Source organism: Apis laboriosa, unplaced genomic scaffold (genome assembly GCF_014066325.1).
Source record: "Apis laboriosa isolate Shangri-la unplaced genomic scaffold, ASM1406632v1 scaffold122_cov146, whole genome shotgun sequence".
Taxonomy (NCBI): domain Eukaryota; kingdom Metazoa; phylum Arthropoda; class Insecta; order Hymenoptera; family Apidae; genus Apis; species Apis laboriosa.
Window position 1 is genome coordinate 1,615,502 of NW_025221084.1, and position 13,065 is coordinate 1,628,566.

Below are 13,065 nucleotides of genomic sequence, written 5' to 3' on the forward strand. Positions count from 1 at the left end.
TAATTTGAAATTCTTATTATATGTCAAATTTTGTACATAAGCTGTCAATGGCTCATCATATAATTTGGTAAAATTGATGATATTTATTAATTAAAGTAATTAATTATAGAAAATGGAACGATACTATCGAATTACAATTGCATGTAATTAATTTGATGAATTAGTAAACTGTTAATGAAAAACAAAAATTGTAATTACAATAGTAGAAATTGTTTATTCGTAATCACGTAATGTATTGACCTAGTTATTGTTTATGAGAGATTTCTTGCTAGACGATTATTTCATAAATATTTATCGTGTAAATTTGTTATATTATTATTATTGGAGTTTCCAACATATGATAGCTCTAGGGCACCTGAAGTGCGTCACTATAGGTTAACCTATAAATCAACCTTTGAGTCCACTAAACCATCACTGATTGCAGTCCAGCTTACTCTTCACAAATCAATATTATATAATTTCACCTGCTTCAACCTCATTGTTGTTTACTTTCAAAATTGATCATCTTTACATTATTTTAATTATAATACATAAATCAGATCAATTTGGCAGTAATTATACTTGTAACGACAACCAATATAATTTTTCTGTTTTGTCAAATAGTTTATTGTTCTTTCTACAATTATAATTTTAACATTTAACAAATATATTGATTATAATTTAATGTTTGAACGTATAACTATTGAACGTAATACTATTTCTCAGTGATGCTTGTTTAATATTTATATTTTATACGCACAAATCATGAATTACATAAGAACTGAACTAATTTATATATATATGTATATTTTATATATATGTATATGTATATTTTAATATTTCTTAATTGATAGAAAACTTGTTTTATTTTTTAAATAACAGAACAAAAAATTTTCGAGATTCAAATCTATTATGCAATTTTATTTTATATTAAAAAGGAAGCTGGAAAGCAGAAATATACAAAATTATTTATTTATTATGACTATGGTTAAACTCTGACATTCATTAACTCATTTAGACTCTGTGATTAAAGATCACAAACAAAGAAGTTGTTTCTAAACACAGATTTACATTTACATAGATAAGAGAAATATAATAAATCTATTTATTACATATACACAATTATAATATTTTATCAAGGATGCAAAGATGTTACAGATAAAATGATCAAATTTATAATAAAAATTTTAATATGTACAACTTTATTGAAAAATAAGGTTAAAATTATTAAAATTAATTGATTTGATTAATTTCATTGATCGTTACTAATAATTCTTTTTCAAAATTTTATTTGTCAATTTATCTGTATGTGTGTAATTTTGATAGCAATAAAATATTAATCATTCTTTTAATACTTTTTTTTTTAAAGTTTTATATAATATTACCAACAATCTTTTACACGTTATATTACACGAATTTTAAATCTATATAAGAAAACATTCGAATTTAATTATTGTTAAAATATAGTTTAAAACAATTAATAAAATATTCAAGTCATATTCAAGTCATATTCTTTTTACTTTATTAAATTGATATGAATATTATTCAATAATACATTAATCATTTATTTTATAATATTTTTACAGATTCATAAAATGCAGCAACCTAATAACAAATATTTCTGATAAATAATCAATTTGTTACAAATTAATTAAATTCCTATCTTATAATTTCAATCTAATATATATAAATATATTAATCTATATTTATATACATACACGTAGTCATAATCGCAAATTTATTAACTCTGATTCTTCTCGTTAAGTTGTAACGAAAACATGGCGTCTCGTGATCCTTGGAGCCGATCGTGGTCGACTCGAGGCGGTCGTCGACGCGATATAATCGAATGAACCGAGACGGTCGTAACGAGGGTCTGACAAGCGGAGGAGACAGAGTTTAGGTCGCGTAGAGCTTCGTAACCTAAAATCCACAGTCAAAGTTTGCTGCCACTTGGCAGCAGTTGTCCTCGGATCGCGAAGGCCACCTAAGGTCTCGAGAGATCCTCGACTGGCTGCTAGTTCTCCTAAGAGTGCTTCACCGTTGTTGTCAGTGCGCCGAGGAATATGCGAAAGCGACACTCGTCTCATACTCCGAGAAGTTCTCGTTTAACCCTCCCAGCCCGGTTCCTTAACTTCGCAAACCTCTCTTGTCCCATGCTGATAATGAAAATGATCGATCAACTCGCTGAACCACGTTAAGATTCAATCCATGATTCAATGATAATTAGATTTTTAGAATTTATCGTTATTTGTTGTTCGAGCAATTTTAAATGAGTTGAATAGATAATTTTCAAATAATTCTGCATCTAATCTTTTTCATCAGTTGATACAACAGAAAAACTGTAATGACTATATATTGTATAGTCCAATACATGTTTATATGTTTACTTTGATAAAATCAAATTGGGTTTCTAGGGAGTATTGACTTTTTATAAATATGATTGTAAAATGATATATACAGATTGTTAATATTGTTAATTATAATGCTGATATATTTTTGCAGCCTCGATTTAAGAGATCGAAACAAATACAAAAATTAGTTAAGGTTTATTTATTAAATTATAAGGAATTTAAGTTAGAATGGAGAAACAATTCTATTTTCTTTCCATTTTATCTTATTTATGCAAAAATTGATTATAATTTAATAAATAAGACTACGTATAATTGCACATCAATTTTTGTATTTATTTTGAAATTTATTTGGAATAAACGTTTTGAAAGATATCTATAGAATTTTGAAAAGAATAATTTTATGAAGAAAAAAAAATGCAAAAAATTGAATTAGAAAATTAGAAAATTTTTATTGTGAGAAAAAGCAGCTAAATTGCTAATAGTAAAAAAAAAAAGAAAAAAAATAGTTACGCTTAGCACATTCAGTGAAGTTAACGTGAACGAATGCGTGGGGATTTTATATCCTATGGTGGACAACGCATGACCACGTCATAGATCCTCTTTCAAAAAAATGTGAATAGTACAAAAGAGGTATCCGGCTTTTCTTTTGTGTGCACGTTCACTACGAGTGTTGCTATCAGTATACACAGTGTCGTTTTGGATTTTATGCTATTTTTCACTGTTTTGCAGTTGTTTTTGTACTTATCAAAAAATCGATACTCGCCACTAGAGGCTCCCTTTGATTTTCAATACAATATTGAATGCATTAAATACAATATTATTTATACGTGATAGAGAAACGTATTTTTTATATGCAAATTTTTATAAAAATTTCAATCATTTTTTTTTTTTGAATATTAGGAATATAGAAATATTTCATTAAAAAGATTATAAGATTATATTACTAATTAATAATTGCTATTTTCTTATTTAAATCATTTAATTATTATTATCATAATTTATATATTGAACGATAAATATTATATTGTACAAAATATTGAATGAAGACGAATAACTTTTATTTTCATAATCGATCTTAGAAATCTGTTTTTTAAAATCTTCTCTTTCGAAAATCGAAAATGAAAATGCGATAATTATATGCAATGAATCATAGATAAAAGATCATATTATAACGAAGCCAATTATTTTTGAGTTATGCCCTTCGTAACATGCAAAGAATCTTGTCTATCTGTCAGTAATGTTTGCCAAGCAGAACATCGTACATGATTAATAATGAACGATTTTCTACGTATTGCAGTCACAAGAACAATGGATGAAGATATTCGAGAAAATATTTTCGGAAATAGATGCTCGTGTTCACATCGTATATATAAATGATCGTAAAGTGATTAACAATTTAACTGTTTCACAATGAATTCTTCTTTCAATGAAAAGAAATTACTAAACTGTTAAAGATATTTATAATTTAAATTTCATACATTTAAATGTAAATTATTATTATCTATGAAAAGTTGAATCTTTGTATAACATTTTATATCTGGCATCAAAATTTTGAAGAATTTTGATGATAAAAAAATAATTATTTTCCAAATTAATTGTTCCCTTATAAGTGTATTAAACGTTCAATAATTTATAATATTATTTTATCTATCTAATAATATCTTATAATTAATTCTCATATAACGAAATTAAAAAGTTTTCTGAAAGATATACTATAGATATAGTTTTTGATAAATTATTCTTATTATAATATATATTCTCTTTTGTTTATTATATTTAACAAATTTAAATGTACAATTTTCAACGTAATTTATAATTCCAATTAAAATTTATCTCGTTGTCGTTGTTTATCTTACTTTTTTATTCATTAAATCTATTATTCAATCGAATATATCAATTATAGAACGGAAAATTTATAGCGCGTGTCCTTTATTCCAGGAAACGGGAATTTAGAATTGTTCGATAGTGAGAGCGGGCCGGACCTCACACTATCACCTCAGACCTTCACGTCGACGGCGGAGGCCTTCATCAATGACAATAGTGATAGTCTTGGTGTTCCAGGAGACAACGATACGGGTGAGTGTTGTTCTCAATTTTTCTTTTATTGCGAAGAGGTCTGGAGGCGATGTTGTCTGACTACTGCTGTACTTGTTCCACTTGCAAGTGGAAATATACGTATCTCTTAGGCTTTTTCTTCTTTTTTAATATAAATCGATAATATGTATATATAAATACTTGATTTGTACGATAATATAAAATACATACTCGAGAATTTATTATTATGATATACCCAAAATATTTGTCATTAATTAACATTTTTCTAAGTATTGAACAAAAATAGAAGGGTATTGCATTCTCTTATAATTAACATATCAATATTTTTGTAATATTTTTCAAAAAGAAGTAATCTTTAAATTTTTAAATTCATATATACATTTTTGGTATTAAATTCATAAAAATGATACAATTAAGTTATAATATATTAAATATATTTCGAAAATGATCATTCCTTCTTCGTTATTTCGAAACTCGCGAATAATAATGGCGGATGTCGGACAATAACGAGACCTCTTCGAATAATTATTCGAGCGATTAACCTTGGACGAATCAAGTCGTCCTATAAAACGATTAGAGGCTGCGATATTACAAGATTCGAAATCGTGGCGCGTTTAAGGCCAACCCCTTTAATTGAAATGGTCGAAAGGGCGTCGATCGTTTAGAGTCGTTAGGCGAAGGAACCGAGGACAATGCATTAGCGTAATTGTTGCGCTGCTCGTCAACGGGTACAGTTGAACAGTGAGTTACAACTAGTTCGAACAAGTCTTGGGAAGGCCATTTCCGTGCGTGCGCCACGCTACATAATACCCATTGTTCCCAACAAGTATAAGGGGACTGTGCTAGTTGTACACTGACTATAAAATGTCCGCATTGTTTCCTAGGGACGTGGTGCACGGTAATCAACACGCTTTTCCAGAGGTGGACAACTTAATGTTCTGATTGGAATCATGGGTCGTTTGTATTGGATCATTACGTGATTTTCTTTTTTTTTTTTTTTTCATGGAAACGTAACATGTGTTTAATACACTATTAATTATATTCTATGACGAGTAATTTCTTCTCTTGTATAATAATTTATTGACAAATATTAGTGTGATGATGATATAAATGTAACTTGTATATGCAATAGTGCTTTAGAACGAAACATTGTATAGATTGTAGAGACATGGTAGAATTATATTTTTGTAGGATGTCAGATTGTTTTCAGAATCTATATGTAATTTAAATAATCATAGATACAGTATCTTTAAAATTATGTTTTGAAAGCAGAAATGTAAAAATTCAAAATTAGTGATAAAATTATTATTAATCTAGTAGGAACAGAATTTATTAGAATTGATTATTTGTAACATCATTTATATAAAATATTCATTCAAATTTAGAAAAATTTTTTTACATTTCAAATTTCATTTTTTAATTTCTTCGTTTTGATTTGTTTATTACAAAATTATTTAAATATACGATGAATTTTAATTCAACAGTCCAAAAATTAAAGAAAATAATGAAGTTTAATGTTCTGATCTTCTTTCTATAGTCTTCTTTTTATAATTTTTAGATCTTATAATTTTGCAAACTTGGCTTTTATTTATACAATAACATGTAACACTTATATATAATCTGTGTATATTTAAATTTAAATAGAATTAAAATATTTTTGTCAATGAGATTTTTTATTTTCTTTCTTATGATTGATTTGAAATAGTGGTAAAATATTATTACTCTTAAGTTTCACGAAATAAATAATTTTAGAACATTGTGCAAACATTTACGTTATGTAGATGTATTTAAATTATATAATTTGAACAAATTGGCTATGGTACAAAGTCATTCACCTAACTTTTACATATATTGAATTATTAAACAAAAATTTAATAATACATCAATCGAATCAAATTTTAACAAATTAATAATACCGAATAAAATAGTATGCATAACATACATAAAATAATATTTTTAAAATAATTATAATTACTATACTTTCATGTGTCATGTGTCAAAAACCAACACATCAAATAGAAACTCATTTAATAAGTAAATAATAAAATAAATGCACGAACAAATTCACGGACGAACAGAAAGTCATCGAAAGAGAAAGATTCGTCCACAAGGAACGAAAATACATAGTTACAAATCCTTTATAGCGATTCGTAATTGCGATAGAATGTAGTAACATGGCGCAATCTCTCATCCTTTGACGCGCGATTCACTCGTAAAACAAACGAGCTTGCTGGCCAAAAAAATATCGTATTTCAAGTGACGAGCCAACAGCCGAGCGTGTCATGCCCGTTGCCAAAAGCGTGTTGTTCGCATTTTGACCGTGTCGAACCGCGAGTTTGACTCGTTTTTTCTCGGCATAATAATTCGATTCGCGTTATAATTGTTATCATCTTCGAGTTGTCATTTTTGCTGGAAATTTGCGAAAGAATTGTTGAAAAAAAATAGAGATTGATTTAGATAATTGATAATTCCATGAACGATTAAATAATATTCACGTCGATAATTAAAAATTAAAATTTCCAAGTTAAATTTCCAATTTATTCGCAGCGAATTATAAATTTTTGGATGAAAATTTTCATTCAATCGAAATATTTTGACATTTCTTACAATTTGAGTTATTCGAAGTTGGAAATAGAAATCATATTCTAATTGATATAAAATATTTATCATTTTTGTGAATAATTATTCATAAATTATTAATTATTAACATAACATATTATTACCATAATTATTAACATAAATTGCTAAAAACAATAATAATTTTTTTATTTCGACAAAAAATTTTAAAAATTCATCCTATCAATTTCTACTATATACATTTACCATAACATACCATACATTTTCAAGAAAATTATCAAAGATTTAATCAATCTAAAGGACCATTCTGTGAAAAAAGAGAATTACTTAGATATTTCTCTAAATAAATCCAAATATATAAATCCATAATATCAAAATTCCCTTATAAAAAAAAAAATTTTCAAATACTCTCTCTTCTCGAGAATCGAAGAAGATCTCTCCAACTTCAAAAATTCGAGAGAACTACATTTTATACGGTTCGCTCGAAAATTACGAGAACCACTGATTTGTTCCATCATTAAAATTGGACCACGATCGGGGGGAGGGGAGGGGTGGTGGTAAGGCGCAAGTTTCGCACGAGCGTGTAAGTTCATTACGACAATTTTGGAGAGGGGAGAGGGAGGAGGGGATACAGAGGAGTCTACGGGGGAACTTCGAAGCCGCAGCTGCGGGCAGCCTCGTCCATGAATAAATTTCACCGTGACGATATGTCATTTGCATATTACTTGCTACGTGACGGGGCGAACCTTGGTTTGCGTCGAATGTCGCGTTAGGGTTGGATCGAAACGCTCGAGCCAAGGGTTTCGATGCCAGCAGCATCGTTTCCACACGTTGATATCGATCTCTGAATCTCACGTTCGTGGTGACAAACTTTTCATAAGTAACTCGAACGATGAACCAATTCAAGTATTCAAGATTGTTGCTTGAATATTGAATGTTATTCGACAATATACCCTGAGTCGTTGGAAATTTATGGATAGAAATGGGATAAAAATTTGCAGGAGGGAAAAGATGGCGTTGAAAGTGTTGAAGTGTTTACGGTTAAGTGAAATTGAATTAGGTTGAATTAAATTATAATAGTACGCATAGATGTTGAATCATTAATGATGAATTAGCATGAAGCAATACGTATATATTTTTTTTTATTTCTAATATTTATAATATCCTCGTTTCATATCTTTCGTTTATCGGGATCGAAAGAAATATTCGAAACAATTTTTAAAGGCCAAAGCAAACGCAAAATTGTTGATACACGACAATTGAAATTTGCGTTGAAATGAAACGAAAATAGACTCAGATCGTTTTTTCTCGTTATATTATTATACCATCATCGCATTCGCTTCATCTCAATGTAAATTCAAATTGTTCGCAACTTAATAAATAAGTCTCGACCGATATTTTTGCACGCCAAAATTTGTGTTTGTTTTGGCCCCTAGAATCGATCCTCTAAAGGTGATTTCTAAATATATTAACACCTTATATACTTAGAATTAGAATTTATAAGATTTATAGAACGTTGAATGATTTAAAATTTCTCTTTAGATAGATTCGTAATTTTGCTAACATAAATTATATTCCATCGGAATAATATTGACCAGCAAAGAACTTTTTAAAACAGGATTTTAAACTTGAGAATTTTTATCTTGTCGTCGCGAACAAAAATTTCAAAGCATTTTCAAACTTTTCTCTCTTCTCAAAATTTTCGATGTTTCTTTTTTTTAAGGAAACAATGAGAAAATTATTCGTTCGACGAATTTTCGAGATGAAGATCGGTACATGAAAAACGACGATAAACGTATTTTTCAAGGAAGTTGTGTCTTTTCGTCTCCTTTCCAATGTACCCGCGTTCAGGGAATATTAATTTCCCGAATTGCAACGACGGGGAAAATAAAAACGTTGTTATGCTAATCCATGGTCGGGTTGATTTTTATTTGACTTGCAATTCAAACGAGTCACATGGAAATCGCGAAACATGCAAATGCTGACGATCTCTGACGTATTTTCCGGCTATAAAAGGACATGTATATATTTTGATTTTTAACGTTGGTTTTTAACGCGCAGCGAGATCCGACAGTTATTTCGTTACGAATCGATTTTTCATGTCCTTTTCAGTGTAAAAATAAAAGAAAGATTGATATCTTTTGTCATTTTATTATTAAAAAAATTCAAACGATTTTTAAAAAGTATTTATTTTCAATAATTAGTTTATTTTGATTTTAAAGATTCATATTGCCTATATAAAAGTTTTTCTTGGAAATTTGCATCATTTATTCAATAGTCGTATCTTTATAAAATTTTTGATACTTTGATACTTTTAAAATTTTCTAGTACTTAGTTTTACTATTTACATAAAAAAAATCTGACGAACTCGCTTCTCTTTTCTTCCATGTGCACAAATTAAATTAATAATTATCGAAACTAAAAAATAAATAGTAAGTAACGGATAATACTTATATTATAATATTCTAGTATCAAGATATTTTAAATATTACAAACTGGCATTCATCATAATACTCGTACGTTTATACATTACATAGCATATTTCCAAAATATCCATAGATACAAGCAAAAATAATAACGATTCTTGACATAAAAGTAAGTCGAAAATATAGAATAAAATTTTTTCGTAACAGTTTTTATTTAATTCGAGAATCAATTTGAGTATCCACTTTTGCCAAATTTGACAAATTACTCTCGAATAATCACCCGAATATTTCAAAAGCAATTCGAAAATCCACTCAAATAAATTTACTTACTTACCAAATATAGATCGTTATATGTCGCCTTTACACGTTGGAAACTTTCTGCCGAGGAAAAAAAGCCCGAGAGAGAGAGAGAGAGAGAGAGAAAGAGAGGAGGAGGAAGAAAAAAGAGGGATCACTTTTCTACCACCATAGAAAACTCAAGACAAAGGATCGTATCTAGGACTCCTCGTTTATTATGATTACATTCGTATTTTTTCGCAATAAACAATATCTAAATAAATGTAACAAAATATCTGATCCAAGAGCACTTCGTACTTGGGAACAATTTATTAAACAATGGCCGCGAAAAATGCTTCGTGAAGCGGAAGGACAGACACCTTATAGTAATATTCGTATTAAATTCACGGGGACGCGAGCTTCTCGTAATAAGACATTAGACTGGCACGTGGACGTCGTCAGGGGGAGGGGCGGGATGAACCTCGGTCTGGAGAAGAATAAGAAGAAAAAAAAAAGAAAAAGAAAAAAATACGGTGGAATCGTTGTAGACAGAGGAATATTGCATTCTTGTGTCGAAGCAATTACTCGCGCGACGAGGTATCGTTCTTCTGTCGCCTTTACACGTTGGAAACTTTCTGCCGAGAGAGAAAAAAGCTCGAGAGAGAGAGAGAGAGAGAGAGAGAGAGAAAGAGAGGAGGAAGAAGAAAAAAGAGGGATCACTTTTCTACCACCATAGAAAACTCAAGACAAAGGATCGTATCTAGGACTCCTCGTTTACTTTTCCCTTCCTCCCCCTCCCCCCCTTTTCTCTGCATCTCCCTCTGTCTGTCCCTCCGCGCCCCCCAACTTTCCTCCATCTTCGGCACACGACTCGGTTGTTCTCCAAAGAACTTCATTTCTCTGGCTTCAAGACTTGGCAATTTGTGTCTCTTCGTGTCTCTATTTGGATTCATGATGTTAGTTTCACTTGGTGGCAGTTCCTTATTTCACGGGAACTTCTAGTCGTGTGCAATTGAGGGGGAGAGAGGGGAAGGAGAGGAGGAGGAGGAGAAGGGTTAACAATAATTTTGCGAGATTTTTCATCTCGCGAGAAATAATTTATTAAGTATACGTATAAAATTCATCAATTTATTTATTTATTCTGTTTCTAATTTATTATAAATATATACAATTTTATATTTGATATACAAGTATTTTGAATTATCGTATCTCTTTGTGTATTATAAAAGGAAATTTCGAATAAAGGCAAATGAAGAGAAAAAATATACATTTTGTGAGTATTCCTCATTAATTCCTCTCGTTTGAATATTACGATGCATGTATTTTTCATGGCTATTGTATACAGCTTATGCGTTCGTATCATCGATTGTTTTATCATCGAAATGGAGATCGCAAAAGATCATCGAACTCGTAACATTTAATATGAATATAAAATTTGAAGATTGACGAAAATTTTGTTATTGATATTTAAAATCGTTTGTTAATATCATTATTCCATTTACGTTGGATATTATCCAAAGAACGTAGATGGTGTTGTTTTTGACATTGTTCTGATTATGTACCGTAAAATCGTATTTTTTTTTTTTTTTTTTTTTAAGTTAGATAAATTTTTTTTCTCACTCAGCTCCCTCCCTTCTCGCTGGCAGAACGCGATTTTTGCACCCTGTTTCGTTGTTTTCATCCTGGTCGAAATTGCAACGACGATCTCGTTTCAAGAGGTGTCAGTTTCAGAAGCCGGTTTTAATGGAACTGCGAGGTAGGACGCGTCTCGATATTTTCTCGCGGTCGATCGATTTTTCTTTTGTTCAACCTTTCTGCCGCGATTTTCTGCAGTTTTTCTTCGCCTCGTAAAACTCGGTCTATTGTTGCGCGTGTTATTAAAATGCGGTTCATGGAAACTTTTGTTCGAGAAATAAAGTTGGATGACGTTATCGACTTGATTCAGTTTGAAAAATAACTGTAGGAAAGTGAAGTTTATTTTCGATACTTTGATGTGATAAGATTATTTTTGAATTCCTTTTTTTTTTTTTTGGAGTATTTACTGAAAGACATTATATATTTGATCAATCAATTAAAAAAATTAAAAAAATTTAACTATAAAATTAAAATTAAAAACCAACATTACATTTTAATTATTTAATTATCTAATCATCAAGAATGAGTAATTTTATTAACTTAAATAGTGCACGTTGAAAGTAAATAATTGAGTTTTGATGGAAGTATATACAATCCAAATAATTGTTGAAAATCATTTATTGTAGATTAAGATTATAAATTAAAAAGAACACTTTTTATATATATACTTAAATATTAAACACTAATTTGTTAAAAATATACAAATTTATGATAACATTGAATTATTTTTTTTCCTATTGCATATTCATTTATTGTAAACTGTAAAAGAAACTATAATATATATATGTGATATAGATTTTCACTTATTTTTTCATTTCTATATTTCCTTAATAATTAATGAAACTTTTATTTCATTTAAAATTTACAATCTTGAGCGAAGTGATGAAATTTTTCAAGAATGTAGTTTGCTACTTAATAATATCAAATTCAACATGAATTTTTGACAGGATTGTTCCAGTAAATATTCATATTCTATAATTTATTTTTCGTTCCCTTCAATATTTTGTTTTGAAAAGCTTTTATTTTACAAACAAAAAAAAAAAAGAAAAGCAAACATTCAATTTTCTCCATTCATTTCAAATTTTTCAAACTAAAACTATATGATATTGAAATCTGTTTACACGTGTAAAGTTAGTTTTTAATGAAATTTTAATGCAAACAAGCTGTTGCATAAAATACAGATATAAAAATACAGCATTTGATTGATGATTGATCAAATTTTATAATATCAATTTCTTCCATACAATATTATATCAAATCTATTACATATTAAGTAATATCAATACTGAAAACAATTTATATAATATTACAATTATTCTATTAAACAAAGAAAACAAAAGATAGACAAGAACGATACAATAAAAGGCTAACATCATAGTTTCTAAATATATGCATAAATTTATACGCCCAAAAAATACTAACTTAAAAAATAAAATTCTTTTATTTCTTTAACGTTTTAGATTTCACATTTAATAGCATATTTTTAAAAAAGCTTGTAATTATATCATTTATAAATATGCATCATTCTTTCATATTATCAAACCAATAATAGAACAATTTTGCCAGAACAGAAGCATTTATTATCTAATTATTCACCATTTATTATTATTTATTGCTTAATTATCCTATCTAAACATAATACCGTATAAACCAGAACAAGATTACAAAATTGCAAAATCATATTTAAATAAACTCGAATCAGGAACAACTAACCCCAATAATCTCGAGCGTATATAAAGAGGGTGGTAATACGTTCTCAAATTGTC

At 28.7% G+C, this 13,065-nt stretch overlaps 1 protein-coding gene across 4 annotated transcripts in view; it reads left to right on the plus strand.

Annotated features, from left to right (window-relative positions):
* Positions 1-13,065, plus strand: part of LOC122720277 — a 513,017-nt gene that overhangs the window by 262,113 nt on the left and 237,839 nt on the right. For all 4 annotated transcript variants that reach the window (XM_043946864.1, XM_043946863.1, XM_043946865.1 and 1 more), the window contains exon 4: positions 4,269-4,406. In XM_043946864.1, the coding sequence (XP_043802799.1) occupies positions 4,269-4,406 (138 nt within the window). The remainder of the gene's footprint in view (positions 1-4,268; positions 4,407-13,065) is intronic.